The sequence below is a fragment of the Choristoneura fumiferana genome, chromosome 16, assembly GCF_025370935.1.
Source record: "Choristoneura fumiferana chromosome 16, NRCan_CFum_1, whole genome shotgun sequence".
In the NCBI taxonomy this organism is placed as follows: domain Eukaryota; kingdom Metazoa; phylum Arthropoda; class Insecta; order Lepidoptera; family Tortricidae; genus Choristoneura; species Choristoneura fumiferana.
The window spans coordinates 8264705-8290630 of NC_133487.1; the positions used below are offsets into that span (position 1 = coordinate 8264705).

General features: G+C 37.6%; 2 protein-coding genes across 4 annotated transcripts; one reads left to right on the forward strand and one right to left on the reverse strand.

Annotated features, from left to right (window-relative positions):
• Positions 1–4974: 4974 nt before the first annotated feature.
• LOC141436016 (uncharacterized) lies at positions 4975–23996 on the forward strand. 3 transcript variants are annotated; one of them, XM_074098848.1, is made up of 5 exons: positions 4975–5124; positions 15581–15806; positions 18476–18600; positions 20049–20177; positions 22984–23996. In XM_074098848.1, the coding sequence occupies exons 1-5, from the start codon at positions 5022–5024 to the stop codon at positions 23160–23162; spliced, it is 762 nt and encodes a 253-aa protein (XP_073954949.1). In that variant the 5' UTR covers positions 4975–5021; the 3' UTR covers positions 23163–23996. The 3 variants fall into 3 exon arrangements, with proteins under 3 accessions (XP_073954949.1, XP_073954950.1, XP_073954951.1); XM_074098849.1 differs by lacking the exon at positions 4975–5124 and adding an exon at positions 8578–8611; XM_074098850.1 differs by lacking the exon at positions 4975–5124 and adding an exon at positions 14476–14496.
• A 78-nt stretch (positions 23997–24074) lies between these two features.
• Positions 24075–25367, reverse strand: RfC38 (replication factor C subunit RfC38). Its single transcript, XM_074098847.1, has one exon. The coding sequence runs from the start codon at positions 25206–25208 to the stop codon at positions 24141–24143; it is 1068 nt and encodes a 355-aa protein (XP_073954948.1). The 5' UTR covers positions 25209–25367; the 3' UTR covers positions 24075–24140.
• Positions 25368–25926: the final 559 nt, after the last annotated feature.

Genomic DNA, 25926 nt, shown 5'->3' on the forward strand with positions numbered 1-25926 from the left:
TAGGGCCGGCTCAAATTATTCAACAAGTAACTTCGAAGACTGTTGACGAACTAAGTTATAGCCCACATAAAAGACGGTTTTTCACATTTTTACAAGTGCTCTTTAATTTTACTTTACTCTTTTGTTGTTGTGGATTCGGTAGCAGTATTATTGCAGTATCATTGACTCAAATTGGTATATTACGCGCGTGAAAAATCAATTTTCTTTCAATTTGACGCTATCAGTCAGCGAGAGTTAAGATTTTTCTTCCGTCTCCACCGCCTACGGTCGGCTGACATCGGCGAGGCTTTTTACCGAGATGTTTGCCAAAATTCATTCAGTTTTCTGATCAGATAGGCCGAGGACACTGACAAATGATCGGTCGAATGGAACGGCCGTCGGCGCGTCCGTGCGTACGCTGTTTTCCAATCTTCCCAATAAATCTACTTCGAAAAACTCAAATTAATCTTACTAAGGGATGTTTGGCTGTCGACCTGCGCGCTTTAATATTCTTGTTTGGCTAATCTGGTGATGATCTGCGAATCAAGTTTTAAGTGGAAAGATGATTAGGTACGATGTATAAAATAGACTTCTGGCAATGATTTCTGGATATTAAGCTAGTGTGGGAACCAAGCCCAAGTTTATTTTCTATCCCTGGCATAGTGACTTTTGCAGGTGGTAGGACCTTGTGCAAGGTCCGCCCAGATTGCTACCACCATTTTGCTCGCTAATCCTGCCGTGAAGCAGCAGTGCTTGCACTGTTGTGTTTCGGCGTGGAGAGTAAGACAGCCGGTGAAATTACTGGCACTTGAGGTATCCCATCTCAGCCCTCTAGGTTGAGAACGCATCTGCAAAACCCCTGGTGTTGCAGATGTTTATGGGCGGTGGTGATCTCTTACCATCAGGAGACCCACTTGCTTGTTTGCCATCCAGTCGAATAAAAAAAAGAAGAAAAAAATGAAGGTAGTGGCATCACCGAATTTTTGATCGAAAATTCATTTCAGCCATGAGCTGACCTGGTTAAAACTATGAAATTAGCTTAATGGTGTATGTGAAGTTCCCAATCTGCAATGGACCCGCGTGCTTACTACAGCCTATTATTTATTCCGAGAGGTGGTCTTTGCCTAACATATTATACTTATATACATCCCTCGGGACAAACTTCCTCTCATATAATGAGAACTTAAGAGAAGTTTTCCTGCCGGCCGCGTTATTATTCTTTTGGGATATTGCTGTCTTTATCGCTCGTGACATAAGCGCTCGCAGCCGTCCCCCCCCCCATGCCTTCCGCAACGACGACTGTAATTTATATCGAGCGAGATAGCTGTAGGCTTTTCAAGATTTGGGCGGTTGAATTTTGGGTTTCGTTGTCCTCATATTATACGAAAAGTATAGCACAGAAATCAATGAAATTTTACAATCAAGATATTCATTATATTTTCTATGCCTGTGGTTTTTTCGATTTTTGTAAAAATGCTTCATTAGTCTGTAATTCTCGTGCAAAGTTGACATCTTTTTTTTGACGATTTTTGAACTCCCGTAATTCTGATATTACACATTTATATGAAAATATGAAAACTACAGGCATAAATAATTACGTCTTGTCCATACCTACAAAATTTCATCTATTTCTGTTGCCTAGTTTTCAAATGAGACCGGGACTACGTTTGTATGGAGAATGGAACGAAGAGACTTCTCTTAATTGGATTATATAATTTTTTAACACCTTCAACTTACTTTCAATACCTATTTATGGTATCTCCCTAAGTATCTCCAAATTACACCGTATCATGCCATGACCGTAATAGGAACATGTCAGACGGAGCGTGAAACGGAATGTCAAACGAATACATAACACGCGATGGCAAAGTTGGTTATGAGACGTGCTAGTGGCATAGTCTTAGACTTTTCGATACAAAGAATATATTTTTGCCTGACACGGTGTTATTACGTTACGGTCATGGTCTCATGATATACGGTGTAGAGACCTTAATGTACCTAATGTACTTGTACTTTTATTTTCTTTTGTACCTACATCTAACTAAATAAATGCAATGACATCCCGTATAAATTGGCTCCTTCTCGAGCATTTGAATTTGTAATCTTTTAAACCTTAAGGCAGTTGTCTCACAGCCGGCGAGGAAACGATTGGCTATCGACTATTTTCTCGCTCAAGAAACGAACAAAAGCTATAAGATCCTGTGTGAGTAAAAGAGACATATATATTAATAGTTGATCGCTGGCGGTTCACACTGCCGGCGAGAACTCGCTTTTCATCTTTTGTCGCAGCGACAAGAGCTATAAAACTCGCTGAGCTATAAAACTAGCTCAGCGATACTCGCTCAGCGCTGTTAGCTTGGCGGCCGCCCGGCTCGAGTGAGTGGAGCGAGTAATCGCCCGTCGTGCTCGAACACTAAGGTCCGACCGAGATCTCGGTCTCGGTCTCGGCCCAAAACAGCCGAGATTCTCGGCCGCGACCGAGACTCCGCGACGGCACTGAATTTAAATATTGGCGCGCGGTTTACCGCGGTGTCCGCGGTGGCATGAGCTTTCTTTGGGATTTTGATTGGTCGCCCCGCCCGGGCTCACGCGTATGGTATCTTCTTGCTTACTAGAGTAACAAGCGACACCTCGTTCTTTTCTTTTCGATAACGATTATTATTGGTAATGGTTGGTGATAATTAAGTTTGTTTGTAGGACCCGGTGGAACGTTTAATTAATCCATAATAAAACTTTTTTTTTCATTCATAACGTGTTTTTTGGATTCCGTAGTCAACTAGGAATCCTTATTATTTCGCCATGTCTGTCCGTCTGTTTGTCCGCGGCTAAGCTCAGAGACCGTTTGTACTAGAGAGCTGTAATTAATTTGGCATGAATATACATATCAGTCACGCTGACAGTGGTTAAATAAAAAAATATTTTTTTAGGGTACCCCATCCCATAGACGTAAAGTGGGGGTGAATTTTTTTCTCGACTAACACTATAGTGTGGGGTATCGTTGTATAGGTCTTTTAAAACCATTAAGGGGTCGCCAGGACGATTTTTCGATTTAGTGATCTGTTTGAGAAATATTCAACTTAAAATCTGTTGGGTGGAAAAAATTTAAAAAAATCAAGATGGTAAAGGTAGAGTCATTCACGATGACGCGTGCCGTGGTTCTTATTACAATGTCTAATTTTGTCAAAATCGTGGATGGCACTAGGTATAGTAACGATATCAAATTTACAGGAAAAAATATAACGGCTAAGATTGAGAATTATTAGTAGTTTAAGAGTAAATATACCTAAATTTGGAAGATTCTGTACACAATTTAAGTAAATTCTTAGAAATATATTACTTGATTTTTTCGAAATGGCTACGGAACCCTATCTTGGGCGTGTCCGACACGCTCTTGGCCGGTTTTTTTTAGATAATAAAATGATAATATAGAAAAAAGCACTTATTTTTTGTGTCTCGGTCTCGGTCTCGGTCTCGGCCGAGAATATATTTTTTTCTCGGTCTCGGTCTCGGTCTCGGCCGAGATTAAAAAAGTAGTCTCGGTCGGACCTTATCGAACACTCGCTTATCACTGCTCGCCCACTCGTTTCTAGTTACTCGCTCTGCTCACTTCTCGCTCATCGTCGGCGGTGGGACAAGTGCCTAAACCTCTTTTACAAACAATTGAGCTACAACTTTACCCGGACATGACCTTCTCCCGCACAGTAAGTATAAGTAGAGGTACACAAGGACGGAAAACTTTGCAATTAGGGGAGCTTAGCGCAAACATTTTTCCGTCCCAAGAATAAAAATGGGTAAACGATTTCAGGAAAAGGTGAAATACTTAACTTTAATAAGTTTTACAAGCCTTTAAGTAACTGAGTTGTTTTACGTCATTTTTAACCGACTTCAAAAAAAGACGGAGGTTGTATGTTCCAATGTTTGTATTTTTATTTTTTTATATATGTTTACCGATTACTCAGTCAATTTCAGACCGATTTTCTAAACTATTTTTTTAATCGAAAGGGTAATCTTCTGAGGTGGTCCCATTGTCTCCAAGTCAAGATCTGATGATGGGATCCTAGGGAAATGGAGGGCAAGCCTCAAATTTTATAGGCGATTTTGGCATTTTTAGCATTAAGATAAGCATTTACATTTAGAAAGTATCATTTATCAAAAATAATATCACATATGTCGTTTCGCCTTTGAATATCTTTTTTTTTCCTGTGTTCTGTTATTTCATGTGTTATTATGTACAATAAAGAGTTTTACATTTAATTTAATTCAATATCTTTAATAGCCTTGTCCCGCTGTTATAGCAAAGGAACTTCCTACTTTCTTATGTTTAGTTTTAGACCTAGCATAGTATGTAGTTTATGACAAATTTCTGCAACTTAAAGTCAATTAGGTACGCCATCTCCCTATCTTATTTTCGTTCTAAATGAAATAAAATCGATATAATTATATATTCAAGAAAACTGAAGTTTCACAAGGTACTTGAAAAATTGGTCCACTATATGTACAGTCAAGGGCAAAGATATCGACACGGTCAAAGTTGCAAAAATATGTATACACGGCCTTAATGTCAAGTGCATAAAGCCGTGTATACATATTTTTGTAACTATGGCCGTGTCGATATCTTTGACCTTGACTGTACCAAGTAGCTTTTGCCCGCGGCTTCGCTCGCGTGAAACTCAGGTATCGCGCGCTGTTCCCTCAGGAACTGTGCATTTTTCCGAGATAAAAAGTAGCCTTTGTCACTCTCTGGCCCATAAACTATCTCTATGCCAAAAACCACGTCGATCCGTCGCTCCGTTTCGACGTGAAAAACGGACAAACATACAAACACACAAACATACAAACACTTCCGCATTTATAATATTAGTATGGATGTGAAATTAAACAGTAACTGGCAGTTGACATGGAGCGACGCGGGTTACAAGCTACTCACTCTTAAAGTATCACAAAGACGAGTTTTATAACCATAGGGAATATAATTTTTAAAAACCCAGTGTTTCCAAGATTGTTGTAACAACCGGTCCTGTTTCATATATTCGCTCAGAACAATGTTACCGAGATGCATAAAATGGTTGCTCTGCATTTTATTTCTATGTTGGAATCTGAGTTGTGGCCAAATTTTTAAAGCGCATAGAGACAGCTACGAGACACGTAAGTACCATTAAATTAAGTCCTGGTACCCTTGTTGCGAGCTACCTTATTCTACTACACCTATGTGGGACGTTAAACTTTATTGGGACAGTTGGAGATGTAGCCACAAAATATGGTTCATTAATGTTCCCGATTGCGGAGAGAAAACTTTCTATCAACTACCTATAACCTAGTAAAAAAACTTGCACAGAGATAATTGGTGGTGGTGGTGGTTGGTGGTGTTTATTTTGCGTAATACTTGTACCTGACTTTGAAAAAATTAAGTCATAAAGCGGGGCTCACGTCACGAATAAAAATAAAATTAGTCTGTTAACAAGGGTAGTGAAATAACTTGAAATTATCATTAAAATGTATTACAAACTTGACAATTGTTATGACACATTTAGGTAAATAATATGAATAAGTAATTAACAAGTCTCGTTATACAGACTAATCTAAAGCAGCAATTATCATTTGGCTTAAATTGAAAGATATTATAAAATAAATTAATAACTGATGTAAATAGTGTACTTATGAATAAAATTTGACCTTATGATATAGAGAAAAAAGACATGATAACTGCCATATAATAATGGTGAAATAATTTTTTTTTCGCCATTTGTAAAATTTCATCCCAGCCTTACGTCCCACTGCTGGGCACAGGTCTCCTCTCAAAATGAAAAGGCTTGGGACGTAGTTCCCACGCGGGCCCAGCGCGGTTGTTAAATTTATTGTAGGTAAACTACTGTTTAGGTACTCGGGGCTTCGCACGCGTCAATCAGTAGAGCCAGCATTTGTATTGAATTTCTGGGATTTTACTCAATTCCCATGTCGATTCCGAAAAATTACATCGTGCTCTTTATTGGCGTTGCATTATCTGTCATATCGAAAATACAAACTGAGACATGGATGCACAGAAAAAACAGAAAAAGAGACCAGGGCTGGGAATCGAACCCAGGTCCTCAGCAATCCGTGCTGCGTGCTATAACCCCTACACCACCGCTGGACAGGAATCTAAACACGAATTTTTCCTATGCATACATATCTCAGGTTGCTTATTTCTACTACGCTACTTATGCAGCAGCACTAGCGACATCTATGTTCCGCTCTCATCGAGAGACGTCACACTCTTTCGGAACCAACCGCTCACCCAGACAAGAGATGTCGCTAATAAGCAATCAAATTATGATTGGTTTTTTGGAGTTTTTCTGTGCATCCATGTCTCAGTTTGTATTTTCGATATGGTTTCACGGGATACCCGTAAAAGTAACAAATTTGGAGTTGAAATAAAAAATACAAAAAGACTCCAAAAAACCAATCATAATTATCTGTCATGTTGGACATCTTCTGGGTAAAATGATGAACTTTTATAGTTTTGCCATGCCTGTCCGTCTGTCAGTGTAGAGCTTGAAGTCACAGCTTCACGGCTCACTCTTGCTACCTACTAGAAAGCTGTCCCTTCTCATGTATTGTATGAACGTAGAACTATACCACGCGCCATATAAATCTGCCTAAAAGTTCATTACTTAATACTCAGTTTTGACGCATTTTTGAGATACATTTTTTATGCGACGTCTTTACGTTACTCCCGGATTGTGTTCGAATCGCTTAACGGTATTCAATTATTATGTGCCTATTCAATTATGGGAATATAAGTTTATAGTTTTTGTGGCACTAGTCGTGGCAATGAACTTTTAGGCAAAGTTAGGCGGCGGAAGGTATACTTGTAAAATATGACATATTTTTAATACTGCAAAGAGCCTCATTTTTGGGTCATTAAAAAGGTTAAACAATAAACGTATAGACGTAGACATGATTTTAAATGTATTCAAATCGCAGATTCGTTGTACAAAAATGTTTTATGAATGAATTTTTGAATATGTAATGCGACTAATGGATATTTATTCTTATTAATTTATATGACTTTATTTGACATTTAATTAAAGTATTATTATTATTATTATTATTATTATTACAATGTTTTGATTGTAAACCTGAAAAGGTAGTGAATTGGTGTACCTATCTAATTTATGAAATTGTTATCTGTACCCACAATGTAACCCAATCCTCACAAACAATAAAAGAATTTGAATAGTTTATTTTAAATGTTATATACATACCTATAAATATGATTTTATAACGATTTCTATTAGATAAAAATAAATAGATTAGTTGCAAATTCATTCCATTTGACAAATAAATATTTAATCCAAATCTAAATATTTCTTTTTCATGTAAGTAATTTATTATAGATATATTATTAATACTTACTATAAATTAAATTTAAGATTGTAATCAGCACATTTGATCCTATCTCGCTTTTTTCGTGTTAAAGTGAAAGTGACAGATCAAAGTGAAGTTCAAATATTTATAATAATTCAGTGAGTAGACCCAGCACTATCTTGAATTAAAAAAAAGTTACTTTGTCTCACGGACGAATTTGCGATTTTGCTGACTGATTTTTAATAGAAAAACCTGCCTGTTTGAGCTGCACGTATCTATTGCAGCGCAAGCTCAGCGTAGGACTTCTATTCTATCAAGGCGATGGACGAATGGACTGGTTAAAACCACAGGTTCTCAATGAATGCATGGCGCATGCAAATGAAGCAACAGGAGGTCTATAAGGAAGTCCTAAGTGCTACAGAGGACGTCTTACGGCTCATGTGATGATGATGTATTGTTATTTTTGTATATGTGAAATTTACGACACTAATCTATCTCTCTGTCTCTTTACACATAAAAATGACTCTGTTTCTCTTTGCCTTACTTGGAATCCTCCTCAGCGCGTGGCTCGACACTCTCTTGGTCAGTTTCTTTACGAAAACAATATTTCGCTCACACACGGTGAGCTAAGTTATTTTAAATTTTAACGCAGCGTAAGTGAACGTAGGTTCCACACAAGTTGATTAAAAATGAACGGGTCAGCCCGCTCATCTCGGTTTACTTAGCTTGTAGGGGTTAGAGCAGTGGTTCTCAACCAAGGGGTAGCCCCTTCGATCGTTCGTTCGAAAATCGAAGTTCGTATCTTACAAAATGAATTAAGATATAATTACAATAAGTAACCTTCCGATAAAAACGAATATAGATACTGAGTCAAAAAAGACACCTACGAGTACAGTCATCAATTTTGTAGATGTGCTCTAAGTTAGCCAGCAGTGAGTTAGAAGTAGAAAATAAAAGAGAAACAATAATGAAATCAAATTTGTTCCTGGACAAAAAAGGTTGGGAACCACTGAATTAGATAGTGTGGTCGCGCTAGGTTTCAACAATCTTATGTTTAGGTATGTGGCCAGTTATTTGCGGTTGCAGATCGGCAGGCAAGCAAAAAATATTATACTAAGCTAAGAGCATGTTTAACGACTCATGGATAAATATCTGTCTCAAAATTTAACATTGAGTAGTGAAATAGACAGTTAAAATGTTATATTATAATGTAGGTTAACAATTCAAAGGAGACTTGTAAAATAAATCCTATACCTTTCGTGAGCTACCTATTCTGCAGCATTGAGTGAGTATTAATTTCCCGGCTAACCCGGCGGTAAACATACCACATAGTGTTGCCAGATTTATTTTTTGAGAAGTCGGGATTTCCAAACTTTTTGAGTGAAAAAAGCGGGATTATTTCGTCGAAAGCGGGACATTCGTAATCGTGCGTTTTGCAAAATATAAATTTATATTATAAGCAAATGGGGATGAGAAAAGAGTGAGTCCGCTTCAGCACGCTGCCTGCACAGACAGCGAGTTATCCCGGGACGAGTTATTAAAGCGGGACTGAGCCTGTCCCGCGCGGGACATTTAATTTTCATTTAAAAATCGGGACGTCTGGCAACGCTTTACCACATGTCTAGAATCCCTTTTTAATTTGAAGATGGTTAAACAAGCGGACGGCCTGGAGGATAGTGAGCGATTATCGTAGCCAATGTACATTTACTTTGAGGAAACCCATTTGGGAACAATTTTCTCAGTGTCGGTGTCCAAAACCAAGCACGGTAAAGTTCTAACAAGATTTAAGTCCATAAATATTTAAAAACACTGTGTACATACCTACACATTATTATTTACGTAAAGATATTAGTACTTACCATTTTTTTAGTCCGTCTGTCTGTCTGTCAAGACTCTTTTCTCAGGAACCCGTGGAGATATAAAGCTGAAATTCATATCAAATACTCAGGTCACTGTCCTTTGGAACTATGAAAAAATCAAACTTCTAAGCCAACGCAATCAAAAGATACAGCCGTTTATGCTGCAAATTATCGACACTCGCAAGGGAATCAAAACCTACAGGGTACTTCCCGTGAACTCAGAATCTTGAAATTTGGTACGAAGCAACGTCTTATAGCACAGATAAAGGAATAATTGCGAAAAGCGTAAATCTTTAGTTCCGTCATATTATAAAAATATTTTTAATAATTTGAACGGAACCCTCGGTGTGCGAGTCTTTTTTAAACGGTCACAGCATTTCATGCCCGAACAAAACAAATATCGGATAACACTTACTTCCATCATCAGAAGTGAATCGACTTCATCAAAAATGGCCGTCATGTACTCGGAGCGGAAAACGGATGAAAACAAATTAGTTACTGGATCAACCGGGTGTTCAAAACGATTGCTCGGTGTTGAATAATGCCCGGCAATCTTGCGGGCAAAACTTCCCAACTCCATTTATTATTTAGTCTGTTCTGGGGAACTTGCCAAAGGACGCACGGATAATTGGAACCCGTTTCACAATACAAGTTACTATTCTACAAGTCTGTTTGCAAACCTTTTCTTGGAAAGACACGTGCAAACTAACCCCTTTCACATAAAGTTACAAACCACAAAAAGGATGGACTGTAATTGGTAAACATAATATATTTCAATGTGTCAGATAAATAGGTACAATCGAACAAACTGAATCATGTACCAAGGATAGAACCTTTGTGCTACTAATGTCATGTTGACATCCCATACTTTTGCCAAGGAAATCATAGTGAAATTGATTAGGTATTTAAAGGTTCCATTACACATTCGTTTGTTATCAGAAGCTTAACAAATGTTTATGAATAACAGGTTCTGTCGGGTACATTACCTATCAAATGGTGGGGTGGAACCTTTTCACAAAAAATGTCATAGTGACATCGCATCGTCTGATAAGGAAAATCATCATAACGCTAACTGTAAAACAACGTTTGACAACAGGTCCGGAATTTACTTTTCCAATAGCACAAGTAAATGAATTGACGTTAAAAAACTTTACTTTAGGTAGGTACACTTGTTTCGATCAGAAATTCAGCACTAAGCAAATGAATAAGAGCGGTTCTTTTGGCTTTTACGATGCCATACATCAGCAGCACCCAACATCCCGGACCAATATATTTGATAAAACCAAAAGCTTTCGAACTTCTTACAACTATTCTTTACCAAACTGCGTAAAAGCTTAAGAAGAAGCGTTATTCAAATTAAAAAAAAAACAAATAAAATATACTTATCTAGGTTTAAGTGGTCTTAAGCCCTGCCATACAAGAACTGTCAGTTTAAGCCTTAAATCGATATTTTAAAAAAGCCTACAAGGCGTCCTTTGATTTCAAAAGTAAGTACTTAATAATTTTGTTATGCGTGTAACAGTTTTTTATTCAGTGTTTTTCAATTAGTGATATGCTGATATGCTAGTGATATGGCTTAGAGGCACGCTTAAATGCTTATTTAAGCGAAAAAAATATTTGCAAATAACAATTGCCAAAATACATTTTAAAACTAAGTTTCGTGAAGTGAGGTAGAAAACACTAATTGAGGATCACTGACTAAATATCCCACTGCTGAACATAGGGGAGGCCCATCATGTTGTTCCAAAATTGACATACCAAATTCGACTACTTAGTAAGATTCAAAGTCAAAATAATCTTTGTTCTATTTAGGCTACAACAAGCACTAATGAATATCAACAAAAATCTACCACCAGTTCGGAAAAACCTGCAAGAAATGAAACAAATTTGCAATGTTATTTATTGATTAAGTCACAAGTATTTAACACAACTACGTTTTGTAACATATTGATTAAACATACGTATACAAATAATCAAATAAGATAAAAATAAAAACTTGCATAAAATACACTAAGATCACTTAAAGATAAGTGTCAGAACTTTGATATTATTCCATTCATAAACCAAAACTATACAAACAAACTTCGTGAAATGTTCTTGGTAAAGTGAACATATCTATTGACTTGAACACTGTGCCTTTCAACCAGAATTGTTATTGTTGTACCGTATTGTTTCGTAGATTAATGTTAAGTACCCTTAACAAATTCCTTGTTTGGTTTATCACGATACATTCATAAGGGAACGTTTACTTAAAGTTTACACAATGAAATATCAGAAATAATAATGCAAATTAAGCAGGTACTTTCTTTAGTTTCTTTGATAAGCAAAGTTCTGCTTTTGGATTGTGATGATTTTGGCACAGCTTAATACGAACTATGTTCTTCATATAAACTTCTCGACAGAATCATCTTGTATTTCAAACAATTTTTCCTGTCTCATCTTGAAATTAGTGACTGTGTGTCATGTTGACCCAACCCTTACTCTACAAGGCTGGCTAATACATTTTCTAGGTGGGCAATTTTTTAATTCGAAGGCGACGCCGGACCATTACAATTAAAGGTGTACCTGACTATTAAAATTATACACAAATATCATAAGCAAATTATAATCAACGCGTTGGTGGGCAAATTCGAATGGGTTGGTGGGCCATTTAGTGGCTCGCGGGACTGGGTTTTGGACAGCCTTGTCACTGCAACACTAGGGTGGCTACACTAAAAAAATCGAAAGTCGAAGTTCGTATCATACCGTCCCTCTAACTCTCGTATTAAATAGTAAAAGCGTCAAACGGGACGGCAAGATTATATTATAAGATATAAGTTCGAATTTTTCACTTCGTAATTATATAGGGCCTCCCTGGCGGAAATATCATGTCAATGGCCTTCAATGAAGTAGAACGGCGACTAAGGACTTTTTAACTTGTTCAAAACATGCTATCCGAGGTAGATTCGAAACTCGTTTGGTCCCATCAACCTTTAAAAAATGTAAAAAGATAATCAAATCCTGTCCAAATTTACTATTTGGACAGGTTTTCGTTTTAATGTTTGAAAACAAGAGCAAAATTTTAAATGTCAGCTTTACAGACGCTTTGTTCGATGTCCGTGCATTCTTCTTATATGAAGAAAAAAATAATTGGTTGCAAAATACACGAACAGGTGTTGGATCTAACCTGTTTCGCTTAATCGTCTCTGCCATTAATTCTCATTAATAAATAAGATGCAGAATAAACATAGTAAGTAAAAGAATTTACACACTGCTAAAGTTCAAGTTAGTACTACCGGTTTATAAATCGCAAGAAGTTAAAAGAAGTTCGTTAGAAGTTTAGACGACCAGATGGCCTAGTGGTTAGAGAACCTGACTACGAAGCTTGAGGTCCCGGGTTCGATTCCCGTGTCGGGCAGATATTTGTATGAAAAATACGAATGTTTGTTCTCGGGTCTTGGGTGTTTAATGTGTATTTAAGTATGTATCTATCTATATAATTATATTTATTCGTTGCTTAGTACCCATAACATAACACAAGCTTTGCTAAGCTTACTTTGGGACTAGGTCAATTGGTGTGAATTGTCCCGTGATATTTATATTTATTTATTTACATAATGCAGTTTAAGTTTCAATTTTTATTTGAAACTATAGCCTTTGCTCGCTGCTTCGTTCGCCTAACTACGGAATTTTTCCCGGTTACCGTGGGAATTACCAAAATTACGTATTTCACTTTTTTTTTATTCGACTGGATGGCAAACGAGCAACTGGGTCTCCTGTTGATAGGTAAGTGATCACCACCGCCCATAAACATCTGCAACACCAGGGGTATTGCAGACGCGTTGCCAATCTAGAGGCCTAAGATGGGATACCTCACGTGCCAGTAATTTCACTGGCTGTCTTACTCTCCACGCCGAAACACGCGAGCAAGATGGATGGAGCAATATTTCACGTCTCTAGTCTTAGCTTAATTTACCACGAGCTTTACGGTGACGGAAAACATCGTGAGGAAACCTGCACAGACCTGCGAAGCAATTCAATAGTATGTGTGAAGTTCCCAATTTGCACTGGGTCCGCGTAGGAACTATGGTCAGGCCCTCTCGTTCTGAGAGGAGGCCTGTGCTCAGCTGTGGGACGTTTATAGGCTGAGAAGAGTCTTAGCGGTAGATTTCGGTAATTTACACGCGTAGGTAAGTACTTTCCTAACTAACCCGTAGAAAAATCGGGGTAAAAAGTAACCTACGTGTCTATCCCGATATCGTGCTATCTACATGGCAAATTTTAACCAAATTGGTAGGATCAAGAACTGCGAGAAAATAAAAGTGTGTATTGGGTATTTAGCAATCCAAGTTTATTTTTGCGTAAGACCCATGGAATTGACATAATGCTCCACGCATCGTCATTCACCATCAAATTGATGTTGAAAGACATGACGATTTTCCTATGCGCCCGTTTTCCCGCTCAAGGTGACGCCACGGCGTTTGCAACATGGCACAAAGTAAAACGCCACGTAGTTTTATTAGAAAATTGTTTTTCACTTCTCATGCTCGCAAAGTTGGTGTTTATGCTGGATCTAGGCGACATAAAATGACTTTTTATGCACTAGTCTAGTCTAATACCAACTCAAGACCAAGGTAATCAGGTGTCAACAGCCACAAACAAAAATGTTTCTATATATTTTTTAAATATTTTTTCATTTATATAAAACTAAAAATCAATCAAATCAATCATAATAAATCAGTAAAATTAAAATAATGGAATTATTATAATAACTCATAACAAAATAAAAGGTACATAGAAAGTGAATCATTGTTTCCACTGTTGCTATTTCATTTCCTCGCCATCGAAGTAAAAAGTAGTGTGTAAAACTCGAGCATTAAACCCATTTTCCCCTCGACGTCTCTATCCACCCTCGCCGTACCGGCTCGGGTGGCTATATGAACGCCTCGGGTAAAATGGCTCGTTTTATGCTCTTGTTGTACAATCTAATATTTGTTTAGGGCCGAACGGCGTGATGAAAAATGCATGAGATTCTGAAGATGTCGGGCAAGGTTAAAGATGACACAGAAAGAGGCAGGGGATTTTAAAATCTTTAGAAGTTCGGAGGATAGGATCTTACCCTTCGAACCCGATTATACCGGATGACATCGCCTGTCACGTAACAAAATGCCGGATTTCGCAATACATTGCTTGTCCAATTAATCTATAATAAAAATCAAAATCTCCTAACTAAATTAGCTCAAGATTAAGAGTGGACGCTGTGGTTTAATTTTTTGCTCCTGTTACAGGGCCCACCTTGTATAACATGAAGCAACTCATACTTAGTGCGGCTGTAAGTCTAGCGTTAAAATTTGTAATCGTTACTTTAATAATTATATTATAGCTTGTTTTGACTTTTATTGCTTAATGACATTGCGTGCATGTGGGAGCAGAATCACAAAATAGATAATAGTACAAGTAGCAGTATGTAAGAGCATAAGTGTATAATTAAACTAGTTTGTTAATGAACTGAAACAATGAGGGCTATCGCGTATGAATTCGCCGCTAGAGGCGCCAGTGTAGCGTGAGGTCTCCGAAATGTCAAATTTCATAGTTTTTGGGTGAGCTACGCGGGTTTATTTATAATTAGAATAATTTTGTGAATATTTTGCATTACCTGAAATTAATTATGGCAATTATGCGATAAGGGGCAATGAATGTCTGTGTTTTGAGACAGTTTTGCCATTCGAAAACTTTTGTCCTCCCTTTTTTTCCGAACAAAACGGGACTACGCAAGACTGTAGTTGCTCGATATTTTTATGGTACGGTTTTAAGATGTATTAAATATGATTTTAATCTAAACTTTGTTTCCACGCCCGTAATAACAGACTTTGAAAGCCACATTTAAAAACCTCACGCAACAGTGGCGCCATCTAGTAAGACAAAAAACGATAGCCCTCATCTCATTACATTGCTCACCCGCGACCTTACGATAGTTATAGTTATAATATAATAAGGTATTGTAGCTACATACCATAAGGTCACGGGTGAGCAAAGTATTGTTTCAGTACCCCTAGTGTAAGTTTTCGGTTACAAAATACGTCTCGATCGCGTTCGCGTAATATCTCAATTTGTATGGAAACACGAACATCGCAAACGTTCCGCTAGAGGCGCTGTTCGTATTTCCATACAAATTGAGATCTTAACGCGAACGCGATCGAGATGTATTTTGGAACCGTAAACTTACACTAAGGGCACAGTTCATTGATATGGACCTCCGCAAAGCAAACTGCTCTTCTCGTTCGAAACTCTAAAGAGAAGATTTTCTTTTTTCCGACGACCGAGAACCGACGAGTCCCGAGGAAAATTAACATTCTAGTTGTACCTAACACCATGGACGCTACCTGTAACCTGTACCATCTAAATTTTATTTTCAGATAGTCCTCTGCCCTTCCCATCCTGCCATGCCGACAACATAGACTGCTTGCGGCGTGGTCTGCGAACATTCTTCATCCTCATGGACTCTGGCCATCTGGGCATGCGCCCAGTCGATCCAACTATAGTGAACAGTGTGGTGGTTTCCTTGCCAGAGCAACGAGTGACCTTTTTGATGCGAAGAGTCAACGTCACTGGAGCTAAATGGACTAAACTCGTTGAAAGAAGGTTCGGAGTTTGTAACTTTAAAACCACATACAAAATAACAATGCATGTTCTGTTTTTAACCCCCGACACAAAAAGAGGGGTGCTATAAGTTTGACCGCTAAGTGTGTGGCAATGGCAACATAGCTCTCAAATGGAGCGTTCTTATTCTTAGCTAAGTTTTCAGTGTAACGTTTTTGAGGGGGACGTATCTGAATATCGAAAATTAATACATATGTACATCTAAAGTTAAAATATCGACTGTCAACATAATATAGACCACCTAACCTAACATAGGTACCTAGGTACATTTCCGATATTTTGACCGTCGATATTTTAACTAGGTATCGATATTTCAATTTTCAATATTTAGATGTGCCCTTTTTACCCGACTTCAAAAAAGGAGGAAGGAGGTTCTCAATTCGAGTGTATACATGTTTATTTTTGTATGTTGGTTACGCGATAACTCCGCCAATTGTGGACCGAATTTCAAAATTCTTTTTTTAGTTCTAAAGAACAACTTCCGAGGTGGTCCCATTGACACCAAGTCAGAATCTGATGATGGGATCTTAGAGAAATCGAGGGCAACCCTCGAATTTTTAAAGCACACCTATAGCGATTTTGGCATTTTTAACATCAAGTCAACTATTTACATTCATAAAGTATCATTTGGTAAACTGGACCCTGATAAAGAAGACCGTAGGTACTGGTACTCTGTTATAAAATAATATAACTATGCCGTGTTTGTACTGAATGGAATCGTTGTGAGATGTACACCTACTTTGGCTACAAATCACTAAAAACTATGAAAAAAATTTAACAAAAAACCGGCCAAGAGCGTGTCGGACACGCCCGAAAAAGGGTTCCGTAGCCATTACGAAAAAATAAGGTAATATTTTTGTAAGGATTTCGTACTTTATGCGGAATCTTCCATAAGTATAGGTAAGTATATTTTTTACCTTAGGCTGCTATTTACTCTTAAACTACTAATAATTTTCAAGTAAACTTAGCCATTATAGTTTTCCTTGAAAGTTTGATATACTTACTATCATCCTGATTTTTTTCAAATTTTTCCACTCACCGGTTTAGATTTTAGAGGGAACGCTCGATTTTAATGAAAATTTGCACTTTAAAGTTGAATATTTCGCAAACAGATCACTAAATCGAAAAATCGTCTTAGCAAACCCCTTATGGTTTTAAAAGACCTATCTAACGATATCCCACACTATAGGGTTGGATGAGGAAAAAAATCACCCCCACTTTACATCTATGGTAGGTATAATATTTTTTTTTTTTAATTTTTATTGTACAATTTTGTCGGCATAGTTTACATATATATCCGTACAAAATTACAGCTTTCTAGCATTGATAGTCCCTGAGCAAAGCCGCGGACGGACGGACAGACAGACAGACGGACATTTTCCCATTTTGGCTCCGGAACCCTAAAAATGGAACCGACTTCAAAAACCTTTTAAATAATTTTCTACTAGCACGAGCCAGCAGGATTGAAGCCCAATATATGTATAGTATGTAGGTGAGGTAGACGACTATAGTTCCACTCCTGCTGGTTCGTGCTGAGGCACTGACTTCAATCAAACTACTTAGTAGAAAATTATTGTCAAAGTTTGTGAAGTCGGTTTCATTTTCGTTAATTTTTTTATATTGAACTTTTAAATAACAATGTCGGGAATATTTCAACTTTTTTTTGGTTAGGTTAGGTTGGTATAACAATAACTATTGGCTACTATTGTATTTATAATGCCGTGTGGTCTTTCATTTGAGACAGGTCAGACTATGCCAGCAATTTAGCTGAAGTTAGTTAGTTAGTTTTTAGCTGATATTATAGCAAAATATGCATTATTCTCTATCTGGGGGCATAACTCAGTGGTAGTGTCTGCTTCGCATGCTGAAAGTCCTGGGTTCAAATCCCAGTAATCTACCACCAAATTGTTTTTTTTTTGCAGGATCTTGAGCGCTCTCGCTTTTTATTTCAAACCTTTATTTAGTTAACTGCTCTGTTTATTGTTGTTATTTGTTGTTGGGTCAATCTTGCAAGTTAATTTTGCCCACTACCAGTGATCGGATTGAATTCAAATATGTATACATATGTAAGTTTGGATGACAATGCAAGAAAAGCAAAAAAATCTTGTATCGAAAATGAAATTTTTGACAGAAACTTATTAATAATAATGCGGTTTTTAAGTTTCAGCGCTTATGTAGCTATGCGTAATGTAAATAACCATTTCCTCGCTCATCAAAGAAAAACAATATTTTCACGGGTGGTTTCATCGTGGCCGCGGCCGGAGTTGTTTATTTATCATTAGTCCCGAGCTACTCAGCCCGATACAAAAGAATGAAAACCACAAGTCACGCTCCGTGATCAATACAAGCGGAAGGAAAAATTAACTGAACTCCTTACTCGCTTGATTTATTATACTCAATCTGTTTTGTCAAAGCAGCGGTGTGATGATGATGATGTGATCCTGTTATTTATCCCTCACTAGGGGCATAGGGCTCGTAGAAGAGTTTTCCATTTGGCTCGATCTTGCGCGGCTTCAAAGCGATGTAGCGATTATTTATTCATTTAGCTATTTAAATATTTGACAAGACGTAAGACGCCTTTCTATTGAACAGCAAAGACATCGTTTGATTAAATACTTTTGCGGTCACGTTTACTTATCTATTGATTCCAGATTCCAGCTTCGTAACTTCATGAACGGTGTCATCTTTAACAGCGACCTTCACGTGGAAGGTGAAATTCTCATGTCCATAGCCAACAGGACACAACCTAGGACCTCATACATCACGATAGATATAGGTACGTAAGAATGGTTTATGAACACCCTAACCGAGTTAGAAAAACTATCATTATGTATTTATCATTCACTAACTTTGATGAAACATAGCTAAGAACTACTGCAAGGAAACTCGCTTTTACGTGAAAAACCGATGGGAGAGGCTTATCAGTGATCGACCCCCTTCCTACGGCCGGTATGATGATGACAAGTATTTTGGTCCTAGCTCAAGAGTCCTGTGACTCAGTTTTAAAAGTCTTTATACTATTTTCTTAACTGAACCTGATTCAATGCCACAATTTAGCAGTACGAACGTGTAGAAAAAACCATTTCTTTACTTATACAGAGTGAACGTGACCTAGTTCAAAATAACATTGTACTGGTACATTGATGTTGTTAATTTTGTGATACCAAAAACGTTGCATAATTACCTATAGTGCTAGCATGATTAACAGACCGTTCAACCCAGTGCACGTAATGAGCTCTTTGATGCTTGCAGTTAAGTGAGCCCAGCCAGACCTAACACATCTCCTGCACAAAGGGCCTATCTGCATCTAAGCATAACCGGCACGGATATTGAAAATGGATTCTTAAAGCCCGTTTTGGATGATTTAGCCGCAGAATATAGGTACAATTACCAAAATTAAAATTGGAGCTTCGAAGCTGAATTTTTATCCTTACTAATGTTATAAATGCGAAAGTGACTGTCCGTCCGTCCGTCTGTCCTGCCTGTTACCTCTTCAGGCTTTAACCGCTGACGTTTAGCCAAAAGTGTCGGGCAACTGTGAATAGCTTCATATAAAATGTTCTGCCACTGGGACATCCGATTAAAATCCGGGCCCGACTCCAACAAGTGAGAACCAGGCCTAACCCGGGTTGCCTAATAAAAATGTTCACTTCACCCAATAGAGTAGGAACACCATTTTAGATCATTCCATGGCCAAGAACTAAGACCTTTTGGCTGCCTAATAAAAGGGTGATAAAACCCACTTAACAACAGCCAGGGGCACCATTTCGTATCATGTAATAAGTATAACGTTTACATCTAGGTAGTTATAATTTCTCTCCCCAAGCCCAGTCACGTCCCGTATTCTCCGCTCCTTAGATTAAAACCGACCCCTTTTATTAAAGGGAATATTGAACGGATACGTAATCTGCGTTGTAAAAATGAATCTGATTTTGGGGATAATTTCCTTACGACCTTGGCGAGGCGTGAGTCGCGCGGAATAGTAACAGGTCTTCAAGGAAATGCAAAAATACAATGAAATTCATTGAACCGAAAAATTTGCGAAAGCTAAACTTTAATATGGCCAATTTTGTATTATACCCTATTGTACCCAACCCGACAGACAAAGTTTTTTTTTAAGTCACCCCCTCGTCGTGGCTGTATAAAATCTTTGAGGCGCCCAGAGCGGGCACTTACGAAATGGAAAGGAGGGGCCTGGCTAAACCATTATGACTTTGATTTCAGAAGAGGTAGAGAGTAATATCACTTATTCCTGGTCTGGGACGAACTACAACAATGATGACTACATCCTCATTGGACCTGAAAGGATAGCAGTAAGAAATCGACGTACGCCGACTTATTTCCTACAACCAGGTAAAAACAAACGATAAAAGTTTTTTGGACAACACTATACCTACTTCGTTTTTTAGCATTAGAAAGAAGGTAAGCAATCTTGACAAGTCTTTTTATTGAAAAACGTTTTAAAAAAAACAGTAGGTAACTATTAGGTACTTATTATACCAAAATAATTTAGGTATTAAATGGTTGTTACAATTTGCTGTGACTTATTTTTCAAAAGTGTTTTTCAATAAAAAGACACGTCAAGATCGCCTGCTTTCTTTCTAATGCAAAAAAAAACGAAGTATAGCTTCATCAAATAATAAAAAAAATCGCTAGCTCTCATACGAGTTTCGACAAACTCCTTCTCAGTACAACTGTGATTAAATACTGAGGGCCTACTCCGAAGTTCGAAAATCGAAGATCGTATCGTACCGTCCCTCTCGCTCTCGTATTAAATTAAATAGTAGTCATAAGCATCAGAGGGACCGAACCACACGAACTTCGATTTTCGTAGTACCCGGACCCCTGCTGGTGCCGTGCTGGTGGCTTAGTGGTTTGACCTATGACCTCTAATACAGAGGATCGTGGGTTCAAACCCCGGCTCGCACCTCTTAAGTTTTTCGATATTTATGTGCGAAATTACATTTGAAATTTACCACGAGCTTTACGGTGAAGGAAAACATCGTGAGGGAATCTGCACAAACATGCGAAGCAATTCAATGGTGTGTGAAGTTCCCATTCCGCACTGGGCCCACGTGGGAGAGGAGGCGTGTTCCCAGCAGTGGGACGTATAGTGAGATGATGATGATAATGAATACTGGTTATTCACGTACCTATTAATAGTAGATCACTCTGTCCATTAGGTATTTTTTATAAAAAGCACCTCTCATCCACTCTAAAACATTGCTCTTAATTTTTGTAGAAATAAGTGTTTTTACATACATAACGCCACTACTTTGAAAAAATCACGTATGTAAAATCAAACTGAAGTTTCATCCACATGAACCACACTTAGCAAAATTTACTAAGACAGATTTTAGAGGAATTTAGATTTTGAGATAAGAGCTTTTTAGGGTTCCGGAGCCAAAATGGCAAAAACGGAATATAGTATAGTTTCGCCATGTCTGTCTGTCTGTCTGTCCGTCCGCGGCTTTGCTCAGGGACTATCAATGCTAGAAAGCTGTAATTTTGCACGGATATACTTATAAGTAAACTATGCCGACAAAATGGTTCAATTAAAAATCGAAAAAAAAATTTTTTAGGGTACTTCCCATAGACGTAAAGTGGGGATGATTTTATTTTTCTCATCCAACCCTATAGTGTGGGGTATCGTTGGATAGATCTATTAAAACCATCAGGAAGTTGCTAAAACGATTTTTCGATTGAGTGATTTGTTTGCGTAATATTCAACTTTAAAGTGCAAATTTTCATTAAAATCGTGCGTCCCCCCCCCCTCTAAAATCTAAACTGGTGGGTAGAAAAATTTGAAAAAAATCAGGATGGTAGTAAGTATATCAAACTTTCAAGGAAAACTATAACGGCTAAGTTTGCTTGAGAATTATTAGTAGTTGATGATTAAATAGCAGCCTAAGGTATAAAATATACCTAAACTTGGAAGATTCCGTATAAAATACGAAATCCGTAGAAAAATATTACTTAATTTTTTCGTAATGGCTACGGAACCCTAATTTGGGCGTGTCCGACACGCTCTTGGCCGGTTTTTATTTCAAGTAATGATGATAGGGCCGTTACAGATGGACTATATACTAACTGCAACATAATTGCAAACTGCTGGCTGTCCGTAGATTTCCCGGCGCAATCGGAGTAGGCTGACTGCACGCTAGCTGCGATTGAAATTATCAGCAGTAAGTTTAATTATGTTGCGGTTGGAATGCAGCCTTTATGTAGAAGTTAATGATACCTACAGTTGAACAAATTGAATTACTTACGTGGAATCTTTTCACGGCAACTGTCATGTTGACATTCCATACATCTGCCAAAAGCTAAGTAATCTCACCATCGTAGGTCTCACCTTGACTCTGGCCAAATTGTCCCATTGTAGAAACCGTTGAAATTGATTGTAAAAAGGTTCCGCCCTGTTATACAATTTGATTTCCTTCAACTGTAAGTACATAATGTACAGTCAAAATCATCAATACCAAAACGTTACCAAAACTTCAAAAATATCTATTACCTACATGTTTTATCCCACTAAACATAAGGTTGATGAATACCACAAACCATTAGAAACTCCATTTATTTTAATATTTGAAACTTCGTTAAGTTTCTCTTGATTTTGCTATGGCTTCCGATGTTGATGTTACACATCCTGTAGCTCCTAAAGTATGGATCGTAGAGCAAAAATAAAGATGACCAAATTTGTCGGAAATTTTATGTAGAAACTTTTGTCTGAAGTAATCATAATTCTATTCGAACGAATTTTCGAGATACGAGCTAAAACCTGAAAAAAGGTACCTACACCCCCCTACACCCTCAGCACAGCTCCCACCCTTGAGGACTTTTAGTATCATCATCTGGATACCGCAAGGTATGCACACATTTTTATTTGAATTAACGAAACTATATAAAATTGTGTTAACTTCTATAATAAAAACGTAATAAATACCGCTAATAAATGTACATGTATTTTATATTTTGGTATTTTTAGTCTGTTTGTATTTGAAATACCGAGAAACGTGTGTTACAATTTGACTGTTAATTCAAACCTTAAATTAAACAGAGTGTAGGTCTGTGATGAATACATGTATTTGGCATTATAAGGCTGGGTAGATACCTAAGCCCTCAACTTCACTACACGCATAAAAAAAAATTGTTACAGATAAGACCACAGACAGCAGAATAGTTGATAATATCCTGCAGCTCCAGCCATCTGTCCTTGATCACTTCACCAATGAAATTGTTACAGCACTCATGCATTCCGTGGTAGAGAATTTCAGACTATTCGCCAGAAAAGTTCCTGTAAAATATTATTTTGACTATAGTTCCTTCATATTGTAATTAAGTTCTGATTGTTAGCTATACTTATTTACTTGTTTCACTTCACCACAGATAAAGAAAATAATGCTGGTGCTCAACAATAACTGATTAAAAAAAGTAATTTAAAAAATATTTAAATTAGTTTCTTATAATTGACTTTCTATCCAAAAAAAATTTAAAAAGCATTAGTATTTTTTTTTAGACAATCCCAATTGGAAAAGGTTTAGACATTTCTAGCAATCTTTTTTTACTGGATTAAAACTTTGTTTGAAAACATTCATTCAATATTAGTCTGATTATTAAAATGTTGATATGAACAAAATTACACAATAATTATGTCTACAAATACTACTGGAAATCTAACTCAACAGGAGTTTAAAACATACTTTTTTTACTACTACATAAAATATTGTTGGAATGCATGCCCGTCCCAGTACTTAATTAAATGGAATTGTACTCTTATAACATTGTTTTATTTCAATGCATAGTTAAGATTTAACCACCACGGTCGGCCACAGCATTTCTGAAACTCGTTCCATATGCGCCACGAAATGCCGACATGGCTACTATGGCACTTTTTTCAGCTGTTGTATTTTACCGCCCATGGCGGTCAAAGGGTTAATAGTAGGTATAATCTTTTTTGTCTGATTAACCATTTGTTACAATCTATTATGGATAACCTTAATTCTACACAAAGTTGCAGCTTTGAATAATTAATAGCTATCTTTGCTCTACTAAAAGGCAAATAAGACAAATAAATAAAGACAAGTAAACTGTAAATGATTCATTACTAATATTATAAATACGAAAGTAAGTAGAGGACCAGAATAAAAAATAGCATAACTTTTATCCCAAAATAATGAGTTGTTCCCGAGAGTGCAAATGAATGAATTCTTAACAGATGAAAAGTTAATATGAAATAAAAATAAGATATACTTTGAAATGTTTATTAAAAATGACACTGGTTGGCTTTATAAAAACACATCAACTTAAAATAACTTAAAACATGTCACCCATAGACTCCTCCACAAATGTTTTATAAATAGCCATAAATTTAGCAACAAATGCTTCAAGATGGAATATTGGCTTGTTTCCTAGTCTCATTCTGTGCTCAAATTTAGCAGCATGACTTGCCACTTGGCATTTCATAGCCATATCACAATTCCGCACAAGTTCACGCAGTAGCCCTGCAAATATCATATCTGGTGGAACACCATGTATTAATAACTCATACAGCTTTTGCCTAACTTCACCAAGTTTTTTTGGTGATTGTTCAGAAAGTATCATAGAAGCTGTGTCTCTAATGAATACTTGCCAATCAGGCTCTGGAACCTTCTGATCTGCTGTAAATGGATACTGTTGTACTTTGCATGCCTCGCACATAAGCAAAGCTCTTCTTACATTGCGATCGGCTGTCTTTGCTATGCGCAAACCAAGCTCTGCAGGCAAACTGAGGCCTTCTTTCTTGCATACTGTGTGCAGAACTGCTGCAATCTCAGTCTCTGTTGGTGCTGGTACACGGATAGTCAAGCATCTTGACCGTATCGCCGGAATGACGCGCGATATAGAGTTAGCTATTAAGATAAGGCGACATGTAGACACATACTTCTCCATTGTTCGACGTAAGGCATGCTGAGCGTCCTTAGTAAGGTCATCAACTTCGTTTAAGATAACGATTTTAAACTCTCTTTGCCCAGACGAGTCTATCTGATGAGTCTGGGCAACATTCTTTACCAAGTCCATGATGACGACTCTATCGTGTATTCCGACGTCTGTAGGGTTCACTTCAATATGGTAATTGCTACTTACAGTCATAATTTCAAGTTTCTTATTGGATGGTGTCGTGAAACTCATAGTTTCTTGCCTCAACCGCTCGACGCCGGTGCCGTACAGTTCACGCAACAAACACATGATACGGGTCTTCTTACCAGCCCCAGAAGGCCCGTAGATTAGAAGATGAGGGAAATCACTTTGTTGAACAAGATTCTTGAGCCGAGCAGCCTGATCTTTATGGAAATCTAACTTCGTGAGATCTCTCGGGCGGTGCTTGTCTACCCATAGACTCATTGCTATAATTTGTTGCGTAGAAACTGCGTTTAATAGTCAATAATAGATTCTGTCTTCGATTATGTACTTGTTATTTATTTCAAAATAACATGTTTTTGTTTTTAATAAACCGAAGGAGCATGATGGGATGGCTGGGCATGACTATGGGGCTTGACATGATATGACATGACATTGACATTTGACATTAATTATGACATCTGTTTTGGCGCGAAGGAACTCGTTTTATTTAACCGGGTGCAACCTCATGCAGCCGCTAGTTCTGACTTTTTAGGGTTCCGTAACCAATATGAAAAATCGGAATCCTAATAGTTTCACCATATCTGTCTGTCTGTGTGTTTGTCCGTCCGTCGATCTGCGGTTTTGCTCAGAGACTATCAGAAAGCTGTAATTCTGCACGGATATATTATGGAGCAAAACTATACCAACAAAATGATATGTTATGTTCTATAGACGTAAAGTAAGTGATTTTGTTCATTTTTGTTTTTCTCATTTATCCCATCTCTCTTCTCGGTTTCGCGCCAAGCAGTCGAGTCGAGAAACTTATTTACTCGCATTAAGCTGCGAACAAATATTAATGAATCATTGCGCGTACTAATTTTCTTGTCATGAAGCCCAAGGTCGGTAAATGAGTCAATGCGTGCGCTGCTGCTGCTGCGGAGGAGAAAGGCGGCGGGGAGCTAGCACTAGCAAGAGCGTAGTCAACTGTATCGGCAATTTT

What these genes read in the sequence shown, in the direction of transcription:
- LOC141436016 (XM_074098848.1), top strand. Translation starts at nt 5,022, where the DNA reads ATGTTACCGAGATGCATAAAATGGTTGCTCTGCATTTTATTTCTATGT. An exon ending in ACTAAACTCGTTGAAAGAAG is followed by an intron (nt 15,807 to 18,475) that starts GTTCGGAGTTTG and finishes TATTGATTCCAG; the next exon opens with ATTCCAGCTTCGTAACTTCA. An exon ending in GACTTATTTCCTACAACCAG is followed by an intron (nt 20,178 to 22,983) that starts GTAAAAACAAAC and finishes AAATTGTTACAG; the next exon opens with ATAAGACCACAGACAGCAGA.
- RfC38 (XM_074098847.1), bottom strand. Translation starts at nt 25,208, where the DNA reads ATGAGTCTATGGGTAGACAAGCACCGCCCGAGAGATCTCACGAAGTTA.